Genomic DNA, 22,492 nt, shown 5'->3' with positions numbered 1-22,492 from the left:
CGATGAGGGAAAAGGAGGCAAACATCGGACAATTTTTATCCTTTACTACGCTCAACGATTTGACATGGGAATGTATGGAAGTATGGAACAAACAACTGAACATACAGATGTTTATAAGTTCTTATCAAATTATTCTTTAAAAAGAGAATAATATTTAATATTTCCTGTGAAAACATTGCTACATATATAAAGCATGAGGAGGAGGTGCAGTGCTCCTCGTAGTTACTGAAAGACACCTGACGAGCAATAAATATCTTTTCATAAAAATAAATGAAATATTCCAATCTAATTATAGATTGGATCTAATTATTGCTATAATTAGAATTTGATACATAAATGCTAATACATTTAATTTGATATAACAAACATATTATATAGACATTTAAAACATATAATATAGTATAATATACGTAGATACGATTTACATATTATATGAATTTTAAATAATTCTCCTTGTTACACATTGTATATTTAATTTATTAAAACCCAGACAAGTCCGTGGTAGAAGGGAAGAATGAACGCAGTAGTTGGCCTCGTTCTTTGTCTATGTACAAAGTCTTCCGTTTTACCATTATTTCATGTTCAAGAGTGCCTCTTGCCTTGACTAATTCCGCCTGAGATTCCTCAGCGCGTTTTAATTCCGCCAACATAGCGGAAGTATGTTCGCCAAGTGATTTTACTTCTTCAACAAGACTAAATAAAATAAAAATGTTTTTGTTAATAATACTCTTTTTGCTATCAATGCCATTTGTTGCCTAGATAACTATTTCCTCTTTATTCAAGGACTTACCCAAATTGAGGTATATCTCGACAACTTTCAACATTGCGTCGACTCAATCTATTATCTAATCTTGTTTGTGCTAATTTCATAGCATTGTTTAATCCCTTCGTCGAATCCCGAAGTTCCTCAATCAGCTTTTCCGTACTTGCTAGTTCATGCAAGCACTAAAAAATAAAAATGTTTCTTCCGTTATATTTCACATAATCTTTTGCGCGTCCTCTGTTTATTGTTGCGTTCACAGATCTTACGCGAAGTAATTCCTTTTCTAGTTGCTGAAGGCAATCTTGCGTGAGTTTCACGTTTTCTGCAAGTGCAATGTCAACGCGAGTCGCTTGATCGCGTAGATCTTTAATGGACTTAGCGTATATATCGTTCAAAGTGGATCTTAATTTTATTGATCTTTGTTTAGCAGTCTCGCCAGCGGTTAATACTTCTCGCGTGAAGTGTTCGTAGCTTGTAGGAGTTGATTGACTAAAAAAAAAAAAAAAAGAAAAAAATATCGATTATATAAACCGATTACAGCAGAAATTGAACGCTGAAAGCAGCAAAGTTGTATCATTTCGAAACAGCAAAAAAAAGCAACTTCACGGATACATTTATTAATTTTTACTATTAATTACCATTGCACTGTTTCTTAAATTTGAATTTTAAATTTAAAAAACGAGAAGTTTAAATTTTTTTATTTGCGACGTTCTTTCGTCAGTCTAGCACATTAGAAAATAAATGCAAACTCACTCGGCTGGAAATCTCGTAGCTCCAGCTTTCCATAATAAAAGCGGAGAATCGTTAGACAAATTCACACATACGGAGTCTAGATTGTAGGTATGAATTTTGTCGGACCAATCATTCTCCGCCCGCGCTTTCGCGGACTTCAGTTCCACCATCTGCATCTCGATTTGCTCGCGGGTTCTGTTTAGCAAATCTCGTATCTCGGAACAAAGCGCTATTTCCTGGAAACGTAAACGCGAATTAAGACGCGAGGAGACGGCATTTCGACGAATTAAATCCGAGATTCAACCTTCGTGAGTTGCTCTTCGACGTTATCGCGAACGAGATCAGAGTCCAGGCGAGAGGAGCGTAATTGCAAAAAATCGCTCGCGATCGATACAGGGATGGTCAATATCGATAAAGAACGCTGTACACGACGATGCTCGGCCTCTAACAATTCCATCTCTTCCGCAATGGTAACGATCATACGTTCTAATTCCGCCTTCCAACGATACACCACATTAGCCCGTGTCTTCAAATGTTCCGTCGTTTCCGCTTGCACCTTGTCGGCTGCCGCATACGCTCGATCCACACATTGTTTCGCAGCACTGGCCGTAACTCTATTTATGATAATAAATATAGTAAGTACTCCCAACTTTTAAGGAAAAATTATACGGAATACAATCCTCCACTATAATGGATCCACGAATCAAATTCTAAATGCAATTTTTAATAATCGCAGATTATATTGAATCACGTACTGGGAATCGCGAATTTTCTCATTCGATTGCCGAAAGATACTCAAATTGTGCGCGCGCCATTCGCTCGGTCCGTAGCGAGTGATGGAATATTGATCTGCGACTGGTCTCAAACCCGTTATTCCACCCTCGCGAGAACAGGTTACTCTGCCCATAGCCCATGGGCCAAGAGGTCCCATTGTGTGTTCCGGCTTTGACGGATATTCATCCTCGGGCTGAGGTAAATAAAGCGGAGGTTTCTCGACGTTGTCCCCGCAGCCACATTCGTGCTCCATCGCAAGGCACGGTTCCGTCTTCTAGTTCAAAATTTATCATATGAGATGAAAACAGTAGATTGTGTGTACGTGTGTATCTCTCTCTCTCTCTCTCTCTCTCTCTCTCTCTCTCTCTCTCTCTCTCTGTAATAAAATAACGAATAAATATAATTTTTTTCGCAACTTTACACGCCGTCCAGCATTCGCTTTCTATATATATGTATATATGTGTATACATACATTGGTTCTTTTAAGAATAGCCAATTTATACTGCATATATTAATGATGCATTTATTACTGTCATGTCAGTCATGTGTATCGGTATGTATAATTTATGTAAATTAGTGACTCCTTAGGCCCAGTTTTCAACAGTGGCCAGTTAGCTTAACTAGTAGTTAACTCTCACTCTCCGTCTCTATCTAACCTTTGAGTTAAAAAGAGACAGAGAGTGAGAGAGTTAACTACTAGTTAAGCTAACTGGCCACTGTTGAACTGGGCCTTACAGATAAAACTTACCTCAGTTTGTTGTTGCGAAATGTGATGCGGGCTATCAGCAGAATAATCATGTTCGTTCGGAATATTCAACATTTCGTAGAGGATAATCGAAAAAAAGCAAAGTAATTAATAAGTATTTTACTTATATATTTTAAAGAGGTATACCGAACATAGGATACAGTTGAATTGTACAATTTAAGCGCAGTAGAATTTCTGTGAATTTAAGCTGTCGTCCGTAAACACGCCTGCTAAACCCGGACTTATCGATTTAATACGCACAGCTGAACGAATCGCGTCATTCTTCTAAAGAAGGGGTGATGTTTTTAACCTAGTCCGTTTCCTTCCTGTCAAAGAAAATTGATTAATTAAAAAATTTTAAATATATGCAAGTGACTAAGTTCAAGATATTACACATCTTTCTATAACATTGAGTTATCTTGTCATAAAGATGTTTACGTATTTCTCCATTTATGCAATATGTTCTTTTAACATGGAATAATGTATACGCGAAATGTATCCGATTAAATGTCTATTAAAAGATTATTATGCTACTCATGTAGGCATTTTTTTATGTAATCTATATGCGAAAATATTGATGACCCGGTGTTATCCTATCAAAGTTGGGGCACGCCCTATGTAAAAATCTGTTTGCCAATACTCAGATCACCGAGTCGGACAGCCTTACATTATTTGATAAGAAATTTCTTGATAAATTCGAACTTGTAAAGTCGAATTAATTAAAGGATATATCTAGAGAAATGTGATTTAAAATAAATCAGCAACTGTTACATGACTAAACAGCAGATAACTTGAAAAAGAACTATATACACTATTCTTAAAATAGATCAAGAACTACTATACTTAGCGAAGTTTCGGGAGGAGACAGAATACGTATTCTGCTACCGAGAAATAACTGTGCATTGCATTATTTTTAATACATTGATTCACGCAATTTAATTATTATGTCATGTTGTAGAACAATATATAAAGAATTGTAAAATAACAAAGAAATATCTTTTTTGGGATTAGAAAAAATGGGGCTCCAACTAATTGCAAGTAAAGTATGTAGAAACATGAGAAGATAATAATAAAAACAACACAGACATTGCACTAGTAATGTCATTTGTTATATTTGCGCATATATTAACAATATTAATTATATTAATATTTCAAGTTTTGCGTTTATTACATTAATATTAATATTATAGGACGTATCGATATAATCTTTTCTTTTAATTTCCTTTTCAGTAAATTGTAAAGATTTGAAAAAGATACAGAAACGGATACAGATACGGTTAGCGTTGAGTTGATATTTATAAGCAATCTTATCACGTGCTGGAAATAATCTCTCAACGATGGTAGCGACGTAGTCTCTATAAACGCTGCTCAAGCACTTAGCCGTGGGACTTACCGGTCGACTGTCGTCAAGTGTAGACATCACCGAGAAGAAAATGGCAAAGCAAGTCCAAATTAAATATACCCAAGTAAGTTAATATCTCGCATTGTTTTTCATTTATGCGCAACGACTCATTGTTTTTTAATTAAATATATAGATTCAAACTAAATCACAAATATTTGATCGCAAAGATTTACTTATAGAAAAATTCTTGAGTTAGAAACTAACACAAAGGAACTTTTCAAGTGTTGTTTAAAGAATATATCAACTTTTATTTAAAATAGTCAAAAACATGAATTTAAATAATTTTAGTGAGTTGAGAATGGGATAAATCTAGAACGTTTTGATTTGACTTTATCAGTATTTCAACTACTTATCAAAACTTTTTAAATCGGCAAGCTATTTGTATTTCATTATTAAGTAATATCAAATACTTTTTATAGCTATTCATTGACAATGAATTTGTGGATGCTGTGAGTGGTCGTAAATTTCCCACAATAAATCCTACCAATGGTAAAGTCATCGCTGAAATCTCCGAAGGAGATAAGGTAAAAGACATCGTATCAATTATATCACGTAGAACATAAGAATTGCACAGAAAAGAACACAGAAAATAAAATTAACAGACAACTATAGATCGGGATCCAATAAATCTCCATATTATTATTTCAGTTGTAAACCTTTGATTACAAGATAGCTAATATTTAAAATTTTTATTTGCTTTAAATCGTTTTAAGATTTAATATCAATAATGATTTAATATAGCACTGAATAAAAAAAATTACGTGACTTAATTGGCGTAGCTCGAAAGATTCAACTGTAGGCACAACAGAGTTAAAGATGGTTTTCGATTTTGACACAGGTGATTTGCTTTTCTTTAACTGTGCTGCAAGATGAGTATCAAAGTGTTATCTTATCACATTATTTGTATTTTGCTATCTACTCTCTTCGCGTTTTTACATCTATAAGAAATAATATTTACATAATATGCACAGACATTTACAGATCCTCCTTTTCTTCTTTCTTTTTCAATATATATGTATATTTCACAACTTTATATGTATAAAAATTGTTGCAATTTAATAAATGTTGCAGGCTTTTTAAGGTTTAAATTCTTTTTTTAAACATGTAAAAATTTTAAATGTAATAGAAGATTGTAGAGAATTTATAAAGTAATAACGACAGTAAGCTAATAGAAAAATTTTGCGCATTAGTTGCGTGTCACTATTAAATTTTCTTTCACCTAATACTTAGATGTTAAAAATTAGTAATATTAAAAATTGATTGACTGTAATTTAATAGAATAAATTTCTTTTCAGGCTGATGTAGATAAAGCAGTGGAAGCTGCTAAACGGGCCTTTAATAGAAATTCGGAATGGCGTACGATGAATCCACATGTCCGTGGACAACTCATGCACAAGGTAAAATTTTATGTAAAATTCATGTAAAATTTTTATACTTAATGCAAACACTAACTGCATATTAAATGTAAGTCAATAAAATAGTTCGCAGATCTCGTTAGACGCGATTTAGATTATATCGCTACTCTCGATGCTCTTGATAATGGAAAAACGTATGCAAGTGCTGTTGAGGATATTCAATTTGGTATTGCTGTTCTTCGTTATTATGCAGGCTGGTGTGATAAGATACTTGGAACTACTATTCCGACAGGTATTTGTTTTAAAATGGATTGCTATTTATAGATAATTAGTTAGATAGTTACTTACATACATACCGGTCAAAAGATAGTACACAAAAGACACGTATTCTATCTTCTTATTCGAGAGTGTACGTGGAGAGCATTAAAGCATATTAATATATTTTATTAAATTTCGCGTATCAATTATTACTTTTTCACTGTGATAGATATAATATGAATTATAAATTTAGCAATAATAAGTAATTCTATTTATTATCTGACTAGGCGACACTAGCGTTACATTGACGCGAAAAGAGCCAGTCGGCGTTGTAGGACAAATCATCCCTTGGAATTATCCGTTCGTGATGTTGGCTTGGAAATGGGGCCCTGCATTGGCTACTGGATGTACTTTGGTCTTAAAGCCAGCGGAGCAAACACCTTTGTCCGCGCTTTACGCAGCCGCTCTGGCTAAGGAGGCAGGATTTCCAGCCGGTGTCGTAAACGTCATTCCAGGTTACGGTCCAACTGCTGGCGCAGCTATTGCTGAACATCCAGAAATTCGTAAAGTTGCTTTTACCGGATCCACCGAGGTATTTATATTTTACACAATATGATTGTATTAATAAAAATGTACGTATCGATATAAATTAAGTTTCTTCTCTAGGTCGGACATGCCATAACGATAGCTGCTGGTAAAAGTAATCTTAAGCGTGTCAGTCTTGAATTAGGTGGCAAGAGCCCGCTCGTTGTTTTCGATGACGTTGACGGTACGTTGTCGGAATAATTAGGTATTTCGATACACTTTGTTGGACAATTATATTTATATCACGTTGCCTATATTTACAGTGAAAGAGGCTGCAAAAATTGCGTACAATGCGATATTTGCGAATCATGGGCAAAACTGTTGCGCGGGATCGCGAACATTTGTACATTCTAAGATATACGACGAATTCGTGAAGCATGCTAAACAGCTGGCGCTCGATAGAAAAGTGGGAGATCCATTTGATTCTAAAACCGATCAAGGTCCGCAGATCGATCAAGAGATGTTAGACAAGGTCCTGGGCTTGATCAATTCCGGCAAACAACAGGGCGCTGTTGTGGAAGCTGGTGGAAATCGCAAAGGTGACACCGGTTATTTTGTACAACCTACAGTCTTTTCAAATGTAACCGACGATATGAGGATTGCCAAAGAAGAAATTTTTGGTCCGGTTCAAACAATCCTGAAATTTGATACCATGAATGAAGTAATTGAACGTGCGAATCGCACTAACTATGGTCTTGCTGCTGGTGTAATTACCAAAGATATTAATAAAGCTTTGGAATTTGCCCAGGCCGTAGAAGCGGGTAGCGTTTGGTAAGTATACAAGAAATATGTGACGATACTTTGCTGTATGTACAGTTATGTATGTTTAATTTAATAATTTTCAGGGTAAACTTTTACGATGCCGTCGCACCCCAAACACCATTTGGCGGTTTCAAACAATCTGGCACAGGACGTGAATTGTAAGTGATAATTGATTAAACTGAACTGATTTAAATTGTGTGTTACAAGTTATAAAACTCGGTATTTTTTTTTCAGGGGAGAAGAAGGCTTGAAAGAATATCTCGAGATCAAAACAGTCTCCATCAATGTCACGAAGGGAAATTAATACACGAGTTATGCATGGCTATATAAGCTCTTAATTTTCATTATACTTTTGTTGAAAATGTCTTAAATGAAACTTTTGTAAAAGAATATTAAAGTGATACACGTGCAATGAGATATATTATTCGTGATATTAAAGTTTGAGAAACCAATGTACATACATCTTTTCATTTCGCTCCTTTTCTACCGTAAAACATAGAAGAATTTATATATATTTGAGACATGTATATCTCAAAAATTAGGAGAATATATTTATACAACATAAGGTTGCAAAATGGATGAGAAACAAGATAATTGTATTTGAATTTTGTAAACGTAACACTTTTATTCTATGTAAATGTTAAAACCTTGCAGATTCTTATCTTGGTATAACGACAATTATTTTTTTACCTTCACATAACATGGTTGTAAAATTATCTACGTCGTACGAGTCGCGGGCTCAGTATAATCATCCGGAGGTATACCTAATTCCTCGTCTGTCCACTGGGATGGATCTGGATATGGGAACTCTCCCTGAATATAAAAAGAAATTGTTGCACCGACATATCACAGATATTAGAAATGTACGAGACAAATATTAAAAATTACGCGATACTCACGACAATGTGGCCAAAGTCGTGCCAGAAATGCCACAATACCCACCACCACATTATGCCTCCGAAAATTTCAGCTACGAATACCCATGTCTTGTCTGCTGGCGGAAAATCGCGATACATTCCATGACTAATATAAGAAAATAACGGAGTAAATTATAATAGGCACATAATGCTGCATATATTCTTTTCGCGTAAGATGCTTTCGCGCAACGAAATGCATTTGTATTGAACAATAGAACAATAGAACAACATTGGAACATAACCTATAACGCAGAGTTACATAATAATTCTATTTACCCGTGAGACAGCCTAACGGAGCGCAGATTTGTCGCCGCGAATTTACTTGGGCTTCTTTTATAGGCGACTTTCAATAAATTCAATCCTCGTGAAATTATCATTATTACAAATATATCCCCACTGCCAAGCGACACTCACAGAACTGCGTGACGTTGCGTTGACGTTAATCGCACTCGCGGCTGCTCGCGGCCTCGCGCTCGCGCTCTCTCTCGCGCAGTGCGCACTGCGCAGTGCAATGCGTCCGCAGTCGGCGCAATTTCACGCATTCGATAGCTCGAGTTGCTCGAGATTTTCGAGAATCGCAATGTCGACACTGTCGACTCGACAGATGTCGCCGATGTCGCGTAGTGCGTAGTCACGGGACTCAAGGGACGTGCCGTGTTGAAAACGCGTTCAAACTGCTCCGCTGATTTTTCGCGGTTATCAGTCCAAAAAGTGAATCACAAGCGCGAAGATAACGACAAGATTATCGCGAGCGTTACCGTAAAGTGCCGGATGTTCGTCATAATGCGTTGAACGTCACGCACAATCGCCGTCACGTCGCTACACCGACATCGTGATTTCGTATCGTGATCAGGTATTGGCAATTTGATTGTCTATACGCGTCTCGAATCCATCGAAATCGTCCTCGTATTCGAATTGACTTTAACCGAGTACGAAAGGACAGTGAGAGCGGTATCGGGAGTGCCGGAGAAAGTGTCGGGCGACCGTCATATTATGCGCAGGTACGGTATATATATATCGCGTTGGTGAGAACACTCGATAGTTTCGTCAAATAAACTCCGCGCGACCGTAGTATCCGTACGTGTGAATTTTCCACAGGTATACGCGCGCGCGCGCGCGCGCACGCGAGTCAAACGTAGTAAACGCAGTCTTCGTACGCGTCATAATAACGTAAATTTTATTATGTGCATATGGTAATTAATCGAAAAAAACTTTCCTTTTCATATATTTTACGTAACTTTCAGATGATCGAAATATGCAACAATAGCTAGCCCTGATTAAATCGTGGTGTTAATATATTATATATGACTGCAACAGTTATAAAAATCTCATTCGCCCATATGCTTCTATATTTCAGAGACTCATAATGTGTAATTCTATATTTTCTATATTTGAGAGAATCAATTCTAAGAAGACGGCTTTTACTAAATTATATTTTACGGCAATTACGAGAATATAATTATCTTGATTCGGAAACCCTTTTGAGGTGCGCGTCTAATAAAAATATTGTGGTATTGTTTAAAAATAAATTCTTTCCGCGGAAAATTCAGAAAGTGATCGTCTCGTAATAAAATACATCGCATAGGTATACATCAACTGTTATACAACACAAGGGGAGCTTTATTCCAGCAAGCGGACACAAATCGACACAAGTGTCGTTTTGTCTTTGTTACTCATTACCAAAAAAGAAAGATAGAATGACGCGTTTGTGTCGACTTGTGTCGCTTGCTGGAATGCTCTCATTGTATCCACGCGATCCACTTTTATATAGGTATCACAAAGTCGCGTTGTTTTTCTGTTCGAATACATCGAAAGTACAATAGGTTCGTGATTATCTCGCCAGCTGTGAATTTGTCATTTTATAAAAAAAATTATATGTCATTTTATTACTTTATAGATTTCTTTCAATATCTTTTACCTTTTATAATATTTGAATAGCGTTGAGAGGTATATATGCGCTTTGCGCATTGATGAAACGTTATAAAAGCCGTAATATATTTCGAATTTCAATTAAATCAAATATTTTTATTTTCTAAAGCTTTTATATCATAACTATGGAAAATAAAAATCTTTTACCAATTATTTATGTAAAAGTATTAAGTAATATATTGGCCAAACGTAATAATGTAAGTTTTCGAATATTATTTTGCGTTATTATTTGATTATTATTTGTTACAGATTTCAACCGACACATTCTTCGCCAGACAATGATATCGATGAAACAACGGAGAAAATGACGATGGCGACACATTCTGATGGTGAGTACATTTATTTATTAATTTCTTTTTTGTGTTTAACATTAAAAACAAATTGAAATAAACTAGCGGATTCCACGAACTTTTAATGTTGAATTATTTTAATATTAATAAAAGAGATCTCTGGATTAATACTGTTTGCAGATTGTGTAAATTATAATCAATTAGTCGATAAATGCAAATAAAAATAATAAAGTTGCACATATTTCATGTTTAGTTTTAACTTAATACAAGCTCAAATAGAAATGTATCTAGAAAAATATTGGAGAGGATTTAATTAGAAAAAGTATAAAATTAAATCGAAAATATAAATAGAATGTATCAAGTGCCTAAAAGTTTATCGAGCGTTTGTTATCACCGAAAAATACGTATGATATTATTTATTTTTATCGAGAATATGCCAAAAAATATATCAATCGTTTGTTTTATCATCAGGAGTAGTAAAACACTTTTTAGATATTTATTGTAATAATACGAAATTAATTCACAATTTTATTATTGTTTGTTTCAGATTTCAGCCGACACATTCTTCGCCAGACAATGATATCGATGAAACAACGGAGAAAATGACGATGGGGACACATTCTGATGGTGAGTACATTTATTTATTTATTTATTTATTCGAACACCATATGAATCGATACCGTAGAAAGCAGGCAAACATTTGGTTTTTAAAATATATGTATAAATTCCAAAAGAATTACATATTTTATATCAGTAAATTATATTTTTTAACATAACGTTTTTAAGTGGTAAAGAAAAGCTGCCGGCGTCCGTTCCATTTTGTCCTCCTTTTACGATATTAATTTACGACAGCTTAACATTCGATGGAAGTCGTAGAGGTATATCAGCCGCGGAATGTTCGCCATTATACGCGGTACGGCTGAAACTCGGGGCGCAAAGGGGCGCACTCGTATCTTAGGGGAGCGTCGCGACGCGCTGCTATTGGCTGAGCAAACGCTTTTACAAGCTGCAGCGAGGCATTTGATCCCTCGGTAGCAACCCTCCCGAAACTTATCTCGCATTGGCGCTTTAACCATAACGCGGCCCCCGGTCGTACCTAATAATATGTTTTATAGAGGCCGTCGTCCAGTATCTTTCTCCGACGAACGAGCTCTTAACCGTAGATACAAGACACCCGTGTAACTTGGAACAAAATTGTCTTCGCAGAAATGCGCAGAATAAAATAGTTTTTATTTAAAAACATAGAACATTAATATTCTACAATACTTAAAACACAGGGAAAAAGCATTTATAGTGCCATTTTATGTATAATATTTCTCTACAATATAATTTAATTTGTATGCATACACATCACAGTTTACATGCGTGAATTTGCGTTTTTAATACTTTTGACATTTTTACATTAACACTTTTAGCATGCTACTGTGTGTATCGTTGGTGGTAAATGACAGCGTGAAAAAAATCAAGAGTCCTGTATTCGTAATATAAACATTTATGTCATTTACATCTCGATACGCAGAATTTAATTTGTTTTTTTCGCGTTAAAGAGTTATAGTTTACTCTTATGTTATATTAAATTAAAAAACACGAAACATTAATTAAGTCAAGCAAAATTATTCTTCACAATTAATTATACTTGTCAGTACTTTTAACATTTTTCTTAAAAAAATATGAATATGATCTACTCTTCATATTTCTTATCTTAACAACGCAAATAATGATTTATTTTGCCGAAGAAAAATCGGCTTTATTAAAAATTGCACTATTAATTTATTAAAAATTACGGTATTCTGTATCTCTCAAATCAAAAATCATTGCTGTATAAACCAACAAGACGGTATAGCTTTTTGATATACTAATTTTTTATTATACAAAATTATTAAATTAAAACTTATAATTTTTATCTAGATACGCAATACATAATATAAAACGTTTTCATAATAATATAAGATTTTCTTTTTCTATAAATCTTTTTTTTCTGCATTCACATATGTTTGATGTCAGATCAAAACGTTTTGTGTAATTTATTTATTTCTATAATTTACACATAAGCACACAAAACCAATGATATAATAGTTATTAAAGTATTAAAATATAATATTCTTTTGATAAATAACTAAATGCATTTATTACACTTTAATGGTATCGATAAATAGTATAGTGATTGTTTCTTTAGTCAAAAATGTTTTGTAATCGTGTTTTGCATTTCTAGATAGATTAAATCGCACATACAAAAAATGTATTAATAAAATAACACATAGAAGATATGTACTTCTATATTGTAATTTGAGTATAATTTCGAAGATTTACACGCAGATGTAATATAGGTAATTTTGGGAGGGATACGTTATATGTGCAAGTTATCTGAAAATTGTAGATTGTAGATCTAATCAGCTGTGTATATATAGCATATTCGATTATATCAAAATATTGTAAATCCATATACATATATAGACGCATGATATAAATCTACTGTATAAATCTATACTGTATTCTAAAAATATTCTGGCAACGATTGTATGATCTGATTGCTTTCACACGATGTTTGCAAGTATCCCATATAATGAGATTGCATATTGGCAAGACGTGCCAGCGCATCGCCCGCGATTGTTAATTCATAAATTTGGCGTTGCCATTTCGGTTAACGGTATATAGTGTCTAATATCATCACGGTCACTTTCGGTTTTGAGAGGGGAGACTTATTGATGGTCCGCGTTTACGAGGCCGTTCGGCGGTTTTTCGCATACATTCCCCGCAGATTAAGAAAAAGAGCTGACTAAGTTGCACCCCTTTACGATCGCGTAAACTGCATTGGATTGCAAATTCTCGAGCACATAATAACGATCTCATCGCGTCATCCCCGTCCGTCGTTCCCGCGGCAAAGAAACGGGGCCTGTAGATTAGATGGCTCGTTCGACGGACGATACGAGAAATATGTCGGCTCGTATCCCATTACCCGAGTGCGCCACCCCTCTTTGGCTGACGTGGCGCGCACGCTGTTTCGTTCGCTCGTCCCTTCGCCCCACAGAACGGACCGTTCTAGCGAAGAGATGCTGCAAGAGAGAGAGTGTTTCCATGGATACCAAGTCGGCCATCTTGGTCCATGGGCGTGAGGGATACGAGAGACCGGAGGAAAATCCGATAAATTTGCTGCGACTACGTGGGAACGGGCGGCTTCGTTCCAAAATGGCGACTCATCTTGCAATATGCTTAAACCGTGATAACTTAAATATTTGCATTTTATATATGATTTCGTGCCTTTTCTTATGTATATTATTTTTTTGTCAAACCTATTTTCTAAACATTTTTCTAAACAAAAATTATTATTTAAACTTGCCAAATCAATTGTAAAAAGACTATGCCAATTTTTAATAATCCCGTTGATTTTATAAATACTAGAGTGTTCGGAAAGTTGATAACGATTAATAAATTTAATATTTAACTCTTTCAATAATATATATATATATATATATATATATATAAATGTTTTTGCAGACATTTGTTCGAATACGGACGGAAAATTGCGAAATACTTTTGCTAAAAAAAATGTGGTTATAATATATTTTTTATATATTCGTCAATATATATCTATGAAAATAATTCCTTTTTTATCGTCGGGGTGGTCGCCAATGTCACGTAACTTATAGAATCGCATGACGGAATAACCAAGATTAAAGGTAGATAGGAATGAGCGTGGCGAAAAAGAAGCTAAAAAAGCAGTAAAACTGGTACGGATGCGACTTTAGCCGAACGTCTGAGAATCGCATTCTCTTCACGCGTATTTGGCATTATTGTACGGCCAACGTTCCGCGATGTGCGGTGTTTCTTCAACAGAAGGTTTAGGTGAATGGGTCGCTAAAGGCATACTTTTATTGCGCCTGTAAATATTATAACCTCCACATTTGCTTCTTCTTCTTCTATAACTAAAGATCTTTCATAATCGAAAAGGGCGAAATATAACTCCCAAAGAATACTATCGAGCTATTGTGTTTTCGGTATCCTATAAATCTTATGTGCTTGTAGAGATAATATTTATATAACGAAGAAGTTAAGAGTGAAAATGTGGAGTAATTATTTATTTTATACATTTGTGCAATTGCGAAAGTTTATGCGTGCATATGAATTTTTTTACATTACTTTGAAACAGCTGTTGCATCGAAATGTACAAATAACGCGGTTTTGTGAAGCATCAAAAACTAAATATCACTAGCAATAGTAGCTGCTTCGACAGCCAGTCGCTTAACCGTGTACCATTTTGACAAGGGCCGCGCACGGTTTCTTTTATCTGTCAATAAAAACGTGCTACATGCTCTGTTTCCTTGGTAACAATCGCGTAATGTGCCTCCTCCTTCGCAATGAAAGTCCTTCAATATGTCTCTCGTGAAAGTATAGCAAGAAAGTCGTTGTACGCCGGTACTTTTAACGCGGTAGCATCTGCTGAATCGCCAATTGGTTTCGCCAATCTATTTAGAAAAAAGAAAAAATTATTGTTATTTTTTTAAACCGTTTTATATATTCTCGATCGTATAATAATATGCCGTTTTACTTCAATGTTAACTGACTTTTACCTCATGTTTCTATACTTTACAATTATTATACTTGAAAATGTAATGCTATTTATTTTGTTATTTATGATAGAAAATATCTTTGATACGAATTTAATTTTTTTGTAACAAAAATTTTGGAAAAAGATCTATATAACTACGAGAATATTAAGTTTTTGCGGATAAAGATTTTCAATACTAACAATAAGTAAACGTTAAAAACTGCTGTTTGACTAATTCAAATTTTAATTTAATAGCATTACATTGAAGATTTACTGGTATAAAAATTAAAAATCAAGATTAAAAATTAAAATAATAATATTTCGTTTTTTTTTTTAAATAAAATTGATAGTACATTATTTTTACGTGCAAATAAAGTAACACAGTTTACCATTTATATAAGAGTCAATCTTTGGAATCTTCATAACTTCATCCATCTATATGTCCATTAGATTATTTGAATTTACAGAACTTTTTGGAATTTTCTTTCGGAATATCATTGGCTTATTCGAAGAATTTTCCGGAATTTTATTTGTCGCTGGTTTATTTGAATCTGTAAAATTTATCGGAACTTCATGTATCTTGAATAAGTCATGTATCCAATGATGAAAGAACTTAGTGCCAACGGCGGCAGTATTTTCCGTCTTGGATTTAGGAGTTTTGGCGCCTAGAAAAATCGTACAAAACATTATTAGACAACTTTTACTCGAATAAATATCAACGATAAAGCATTATCTTATAATAAATTGAACCGATCATTTTTAATATATGTTCTACGCGCTTTTAATAAAATGATACGAAACGCGCGCACAAGATTATTGACCATATAAATAAATATTATATACATTTATTAGCACACAATTTATTTACCTGCCAGACTTGCAATTGCCAACAAAAGGAATAGCAGCACAACTTTGTGTTCGGCCATTTTAATATTTTCTGTTGCTTACATCGTTTGCGCACGCAGTATTTATACACGATCTATACCTGTACCGTCAATAAGTGCCTTGATAACAGATTCAGGTTAATAGACATTTTCTAATTACTAAATTATTGTATGCTGTAATTTCTGTCTGTCCCGCATATGGAAAGATATGTGCGAGTTTATTAAGCAGCTGCTAAGTTAGTTTCTCAGTAGCATACGTGTCTATAAAATATTTTTTACCGTCAGTAATTGAGGTTACTGCATGGTGTAATTTTATCAGAATACATTTCCACAATTTATAAGCTTTTAGATATTATTTTACAATTTAATTATTAAAAATTTTTAAGTGAAAAAATATCGAAGTTATAATATTTTTCTATTATAATAACGAATTATATATATATATATAGTATCAAAGTTGTTTAATCGTACATTCAAGCTCGTAACTGTGCTTACACGTAGTCCACATGTTATTAATTTTTACAGCTGAAAAAATATTGATATTTCTCGTAACTGATTTTGTTTTTCATCTTGTCAGAGTTTAATTGACATTATAGCAATTAATTGACATTAACAAGTTTTGATTGTTAATAACGAATTTGTACTATTCTTACATGCAAATTCTTTAGATTGTTGTTTGATGAAAATTCTCGCGAGATTAATTGGATTATGCGCAATAAGAAAGCAAATGCCATTTTTGTGATTTTTAGTTTTGTACTGATTTTTGTTCCGTGGATATCAGATTTTTTAAAGACGCATGGAATTATATCTGAGGATGATTATAGTTCGATCATTATATTTGAGATAACGTTGGCGCAACGTTTTATTTCTGTTTCGCGAAATTTACTCTAACGGAAAAGTAAGTTTGGAGTTGGTTCCGCATTGCAGAACTGTGTCTAATTGTTATCCTAAGCAATGATGTTAACGAGTTCACAAAACAAGGCGTAAAACGTTATCCGTTTATTAAAATTTCAATTTAAGGAATAGAAGAATACAAAATAAGCTGATTTGATTCTATAATTTTCTATAATACGTTAAAGTTTTCGTGATAACGAACTAATTGGCACACGTTTATTTTTTCATGTGTGCGTATAACGTACGTCGAGCGTTCGCCGCGCCGTGCGTTATATTGTTTACATATAGAGTCGCCCCCGCCCCCACTCTAATATTGCACGGCGATGCCCGAGCCGGTAGGCAGCGGCGCGTTACGCGTTACGCACCATTACCTCTCGAAGCGCGATCGCGACAAGCAGCAGACAAACACGAGATCATCCGTTATGAACAATTTAATAATTATCAGCTCTCACGTTCAGCTAACTGTCGCGCGCGATTAACGATCCGCAAGCATATCGAGGCGACGACGATTTAGCGAAACAGATATTATCTCGCGCAATTGATTTACTTCAAACAGAAATGGAAACGACAAAGCAAGGGAATTACAATAAACCTTTGTTTTATTATTATATATTTACGGGAGATGATTTCTGTAAGAACATTTGAATCTCGTATATGTATACTGATGTTGCGTTATGGATTTTTTTTTTAGAAATAGATCGAGTGAATTGTAGCTTTAAACGCGTAACTTTTTCTTGATAATAGGATGTGCGTCGCGTTCAATTAACATCGGGAATGTTGCCGGAATTACACAATATCGCGCAATCGTTATACATATAATTATTTATTATGTATCGTATAATTAACCGAGTGTGGTGTTGTGTTATGTGACAGCAACCAAAGAATCTGAGAGGAGGAGGGGACCTGGGAGGCATCGGGCGACGGCGGACCAACCATGGGGTGAGTAATTTACTATTTAAATGTAACTTGTTATTCTTTTTTTTAGATTTAACTATTTATTTCGAGTACTTACTTGGATTATTTAAATGAGAATTACAGAAAAAAATATTTGGTCAGAATTTTATATCAATATTTTATATCTTAAAAGATTTTTTCTTTTTTGGAAATTATGTGAATGTCGCATTGGATATCTACTTGAAAAACGAATAAAGATTTTGACGCGTAATGATATATTATCTGTTAAAATATTAATTATATATTTTGGAAGCTCTTTTTTATAATGGATTTTAAATTTTTATGTTACAGATCAGCGTAGTTACAACGTGGTCACAAGTCCGCTGTTGCGCATCGTATCGGTGAGTACTAAATTATATTTTATTTTAAGTTAAAATAATAGATCTGAATGAAAATTATGGTGAGTTATATGTGCATCAACATCTCGAGTACTCACAACCCGTCGCGTCGCGTAAAAGAGTCACGGTCGGTCTCGCTCCGCGTATATACTTATTGGCACGAGACACTACCGCGTGTCTCTTGATAAGTATACGCAAAGCCGTATTACAGACTATAAATCTGAAGTAGACGGGAGGCGTCACGTTTACTAAATACGTGATGTCTAATTTCTCGCACGTTAACTTTGTTGCGATAACGAGGACTAGAATTATTACTGGCCCAGGGATCCTTAGAAAATTAGGAGGCCGTTCGCCCACTATAACCGCCAATCATCGCTTCATAAAATTCGCCATGCGTGTAAACCCATTACACGAATTTAAGGGCATTGCCCGAAGGATCATGTCGGTCGGTCTTGTTCTTCGGCGTTAAGTGGTTCGCCACCGTTTCTTTTCTGCGAAAAAAAAAACGAAAAATATGTTGCCTCCCTCGTAATCGCCGTAATCACGAACGAGATACGTTTTTCGCGCGTACGTCGTCGCTGTTCCTCAATATCAAGCGAGCCGCCTGTAATTGCCGAAGAGAAGCAGCCATAGGCTGCGGGGACGCGTATAAACCAGTATATCCAAGTAAGCTTGATATTTTCGGTTCGTAAAACTTTATGGATGGTAATATCTCCTACAGCGTAGAGCGCTCAGCAGATACTAAAACTTCTCCGGACTGCCCTATATAAATGTATAGGAAGTCTCATCAACGTAACCCTCTAGGTCTGTACTATTCGCTTCTTCGATTTTTTCGTCGTTGCTGAATCATGCAAAAGAAGCATTTAATATTTCGCGAATATATATAAAGTCAATATATACTTGCTAAAGCTGATACGTGGGTATCCAGATTTTAGGTCTTTCCATTTATAATCAAAATAACTATTTCTTTCTTAAAATATTTTTTTAAATTACTATTTAATTGCAATGTCAAGGTTCGCATTTGTTCTTGTTAATGTCTTTATACTTATACATATTTCACATATTTATGTATTTAGTTTTTTTTAGAAATATATATATAAGTTATCAATTTAACGAATGTGAAGGTAGCTAAATTAAATGTATGTCGACACATACATAAAATATCGATAGTGTTATTTAGTTTTGTAAAAATGTTAAGAATACCCCGATAACCGTTGGAAATATTTATTAAACCGGGGATAACTGTTCACTAAGAGATAACTATTCTTAAAATCCTACTATATCTACAGAAGGACTGTTCAGGTATCTTCTTTTCCAACATGTATCAATTAACATTACGAAGACTCTCGTTAGATGGCAGTTTTTGATGTGACTCCTTTAGCTACTCCCTCCCCAGTATAAAAAACTATTGAATATTTTTTTTAATCGGGGAAATCTCTTATTATATAAATTCAAGTTACGCAATTAAATTTATTTCTTAATAATGAGTATAAAAAAGACAAAGAATAAAATTAATGCAGAGTAACTTTTAGTATTTTTACGGCATGATTGAAAAGAATGTATGCTATGCAGAATGTAAAAAATGTGAGTTAATATATAAAAATATGTAGGTGTAAATTTAATATATTAAATAAATTTTAATTTAAAACAAGTTTTTACACATCCGTCTATTTATCTTGCGAACTACATTAAATTGCATATTAAGAGAGAGTCATGGTACTATACAATTACATATTTTTTTAAGCTTATCAGTTTCATAGTCAATGATAATTTATGTCTGCATATTTTAATATATGCTGCAAATAAAAAATAGAATTTTTGCAGCAATAATAATAATTGTTCTCTGATTGGTAAGATGTATTAAACAGAAATATCGCGTTTATTAGTTAACTATTACCGTTTTTTATTAACATTGTATATGTAAACGCATCGTTGAACGTATCACAATGTTTCTGTCTTTAGTTTTTACGATATAATAATTAATTTAACAACTGATATTATTTTTCAATTTTATTATTATTTTATTGTCAATATCCATATTATTCTTAATGTGGAAATATCCAACTGTTTTGATAATATATGTCGTATTCAGACACATTTATAAATTATAATACATAAATTACGTAAGATTCTGTAGAAAAGTGCATATTTTTTTATTATTTACGTATTGATGCATGAGATATATGCTGAGAGTCTAATCAGTATATGACAGAAAAGTTTCGTATATCGCGTTTTCACTCTGACTTTTTCCCGCCGCGACAGGTTTCTGAATTGACACTTTATCTCAAGTCATCTGAGAAAACGGCATCGCGCGCAGGTTTCGGCCACGAAAGGCGACGGCATAACGTTGAAAGATGCACCGCGTATTTGTTCGTACACCGCGATAATAAGTTGAGCAAACAACGAACGAGTCGTCTTTGGCGACGGCCGTCGGATCTCGAAGGACTCGACTGGTTTCAGTAACCAAGACGAGCGATCAGTTTCTCTTGAGCGGCACATCTAACTACATTGGATTTATATATTCTTTCGCGGAATATAAAGAAATTAAAATTTAGTGGTTATAATATCGATTCATCGTAATCTGCAAGTGCTTGTTAAAGCCACAATCTGAGAAAACGAGTATATAATAGTGATAAATTATATGTGAAAAGTGCGCTGTTTGTCATTATAAAGTGGTTGTAGCTCGTATTATTCTATTCTACAATGGGTGAATACACAAAACACATGACATATTTAAGGTATATTAATAGATAATAAGTGCTTTTGATTCGGAATGCTATAGAATGCTATAGATTATTTGTTAGCAGAACAGTAATTTACCACGCGAATGTTTCGAGTTTGATACCACTTCATAATATTATAATTTTCAGTAGGAAATATTATTTTATTGTGATAGAAATAAGAATCCCCCCCAAAACACATCCAAGATAACTTAGTAATATATTTAACGAAATCAAAGCAGAAGAAGAAGAAAAAGAAAGTTATTCTGACACTACTGATGCATATGTGTATTAGAAAATTAGAAAAAATCCAAGATGCAGCTTTTCATATATCGAGAAAGGCGTGTATATATTATAGGGATTAATGCGGTTTTATACACAACATATTCGAGTTTTCGAATTAAAACATAGTAAAACAATAAGTATAATGCAATAAAAAACTGAATAAACGCCCGCGTAAATACAATTTAAAGATTTCACATACACATAAAGATAATTATTAAATCTTTTTTTTTTGTAGATGAAAGTTTGTTAGGGGATTTTTTAAAGAGAATATCGCGAAAATTAAAAAAAATTGTCCAGGAAGATAAGAATTGATGTCGTATTTTATTTTGCGTCGTCATGTAATTCATAAATTTTAAAAAGATATTGAATGCTTAATGCATTTTTGCCAATTTAAGCGATTGTCCGATGTGAAGCGTATAAAGTATTACGCGAAACTGTAATGAGAGTTTTCTCTGTAAGTCTTTTTACGTACTACTAAATTCTTTTTATTATAATTTTTTTATTTTAATGTCACGAAATTGAATGGATAATTATAAACTCATCATATGTACTTTGAAGCGTCTAAAAATATAGAAAGAAATAGTACATAGGGACGGGGAGCGTCGTTTTTCCCATTCGTTATACCTCCTATATCGTGATTGAATAATTCGCAAAGTTGCTTAAGGTACAGATGACTTTCTTGCTTCGATATTACACCTGATATAACGTTTGTTTGTAATCAATCTCCGTATTACGCTATGCAAAGCCGGCAAAACGCACTGAAATCTGCCGGCAAATCAGAATGAGTCGCCGTGCGTAGATCTTTATGAGGCAAATAGTCATATAGGCCGCGTAGAAGCGAAGTGCAGGGACGAAAACGCCGAAGTGGGAGAACACGTAAGCGCGCTGTTTTTATAATACACGTTAAATAACTTTACGACGCCTCAAGTATCGTGGCAAATTGATTTCGTAACGACAATCACGGAATTAATGCACAATAAAAGTATCATGGCGGCAATTAAGCCGAGCACTTGCTTAACTGTGAACCGCTCGCGGCATTTCAGTCGCGCTTGGGAGCGCCGGATGAATGATACATAAAACGGGTCGATGTGCTGCATAGATGCGACGTTTCCACGGCATTTCTTTATGTTTTCTTAACGTCGAGACATTTTTGTGACGTATTTAGAGGAACGAACAGAGCATGCGATGTCCTCGTGGTGAATTCTTTGTAATAATGGTACGTGGTTGGAATATTAATCAACTTATGTATTGTCAGAGATATCATACTCTCGTTACGTGTGTGAACCCTGCATTGAGGGAGAATTTGCGGGTAATCGAGCGAGAATTGCTTTTGCAAACGTTAGGATGCTGTGCTACGGT

General features: G+C 34.3%; 4 protein-coding genes across 9 annotated transcripts in view; 2 read left to right on the top strand and 2 right to left on the bottom strand.

The window, feature by feature from the left end:
- Positions 1-129: 129 nt before the first annotated feature.
- Tektin-a (Tektin A) lies at positions 130-4,057 on the bottom strand. Of its 3 annotated transcripts, XM_077425624.1 has the most exons (8): positions 3,162-4,057; positions 3,018-3,048; positions 2,251-2,543; positions 1,800-2,109; positions 1,517-1,731; positions 1,030-1,252; positions 791-945; positions 130-693 (listed from the first exon to the last, which is right to left on the bottom strand). In XM_077425624.1, exons 3-8 carry the CDS (start codon positions 2,520-2,522, stop codon positions 480-482), a joined length of 1,389 nt encoding a protein of 462 aa, XP_077281750.1. In that variant the 5' UTR covers positions 2,523-2,543; positions 3,018-3,048; positions 3,162-4,057; the 3' UTR covers positions 130-479. The 3 variants fall into 3 exon arrangements, with proteins under 3 accessions (XP_077281750.1, XP_077281748.1, XP_077281749.1); XM_077425622.1 differs by having other exon boundaries at positions 3,018-4,057; XM_077425623.1 differs by having other exon boundaries at positions 2,251-2,540; positions 3,018-4,057.
- LOC143908194 (aldehyde dehydrogenase 1A1) lies at positions 2,339-7,828 on the top strand. The gene is made up of 10 exons (XM_077425625.1): positions 2,339-2,467; positions 4,245-4,480; positions 4,836-4,940; positions 5,712-5,813; positions 5,898-6,063; positions 6,317-6,621; positions 6,696-6,798; positions 6,878-7,385; positions 7,460-7,534; positions 7,611-7,828. Exons 2-10 carry the CDS (start codon positions 4,448-4,450, stop codon positions 7,678-7,680), a joined length of 1,467 nt encoding a protein of 488 aa, XP_077281751.1. The 5' UTR covers positions 2,339-2,467; positions 4,245-4,447; the 3' UTR covers positions 7,681-7,828.
- On the bottom strand, positions 6,278-8,778 carry Ndufb2 (NADH dehydrogenase (ubiquinone) 1 beta subcomplex, 2, 8kDa). Of its 4 annotated transcripts, none has more exons than XR_013260056.1 (5): positions 8,570-8,778; positions 8,276-8,399; positions 8,067-8,189; positions 7,838-7,906; positions 6,278-7,251 (listed from the first exon to the last, which is right to left on the bottom strand). XR_013260056.1 is itself a non-coding variant. In XM_077425630.1 (5 exons), the coding sequence occupies exons 1-3, from the start codon at positions 8,668-8,670 to the stop codon at positions 8,094-8,096; spliced, it is 321 nt and encodes a 106-aa protein (XP_077281756.1). In that variant the 5' UTR covers positions 8,671-8,778; the 3' UTR covers positions 6,278-7,251; positions 7,838-7,859; positions 8,067-8,093. The 4 variants fall into 4 exon arrangements, 3 of the variants coding, with proteins under 3 accessions (XP_077281756.1, XP_077281755.1, XP_077281754.1); XM_077425630.1 differs by having other exon boundaries at positions 7,838-7,859; XM_077425629.1 differs by lacking the exon at positions 7,838-7,906.
- Positions 8,779-9,154: 376 nt separating this feature from the next.
- LOC143908207 (uncharacterized) overlaps positions 9,155-22,492 on the top strand; it is an 83,200-nt gene continuing 69,862 nt past the window's right edge. Inside the window, exons 1-5 of the mRNA XM_077425659.1 lie at positions 9,155-9,294; positions 10,472-10,551; positions 11,060-11,139; positions 17,710-17,775; positions 18,082-18,131. Of these exons, the coding sequence (XP_077281785.1) occupies positions 11,115-11,139; positions 17,710-17,775; positions 18,082-18,131 (141 nt within the window). The 5' untranslated portion in view covers positions 9,155-9,294; positions 10,472-10,551; positions 11,060-11,114. The remainder of the gene's footprint in view (positions 9,295-10,471; positions 10,552-11,059; positions 11,140-17,709; positions 17,776-18,081; positions 18,132-22,492) is intronic.

This window comes from Temnothorax americanus, unplaced genomic scaffold (assembly GCF_048541705.1).
Source record: "Temnothorax americanus isolate GAGA-0224 unplaced genomic scaffold, ASM4854170v1 Scaffold9, whole genome shotgun sequence".
Classification (NCBI taxonomy): Eukaryota; Metazoa; Arthropoda; class Insecta; order Hymenoptera; family Formicidae; genus Temnothorax; species Temnothorax americanus.
The sequence above is the reverse complement of the archived record's forward strand: the minus strand, read 5'-3'. Positions and strand labels throughout refer to the sequence as shown.

Bases quoted from the DNA above. Each gene is read 5' to 3' on its own strand.
- LOC143908194 (XM_077425625.1), top strand. From the start codon at position 4,448: ATGGCAAAGCAAGTCCAAATTAAATATACCCAA. The intron at 7,386-7,459 runs GTAAGTATACAA...AATAATTTTCAG, and splicing joins GTAGAAGCGGGTAGCGTTTG to GGTAAACTTTTACGATGCCG. The intron at 7,535-7,610 runs GTAAGTGATAAT...TTTTTTTTTCAG, and splicing joins TCTGGCACAGGACGTGAATT to GGGAGAAGAAGGCTTGAAAG.
- Ndufb2 (XM_077425630.1), bottom strand. From the start codon at position 8,670: ATGATAATTTCACGAGGATTGAATTTATTGAAAGTCGCCTATAAAAGA. The intron at 8,400-8,569 runs GTAAATAGAATT...TTCTTATATTAG, and splicing joins TCCGTTAGGCTGTCTCACGG to TCATGGAATGTATCGCGATT. The intron at 8,190-8,275 runs GTGAGTATCGCG...TTTTATATTCAG, and splicing joins ACGACTTTGGCCACATTGTC to GGAGAGTTCCCATATCCAGA.
- Tektin-a (XM_077425622.1), bottom strand. From the start codon at position 3,089: ATGTTGAATATTCCGAACGAACATGATTATTCTGCTGATAGCCCGCAT. The intron at 946-1,029 runs GTAAGATCTGTG...TTTATTTTTTAG, and splicing joins TAGAAAAGGAATTACTTCGC to TGCTTGCATGAACTAGCAAG. The intron at 694-790 runs GTAAGTCCTTGA...TATTTTATTTAG, and splicing joins CGAGATATACCTCAATTTGG to TCTTGTTGAAGAAGTAAAAT.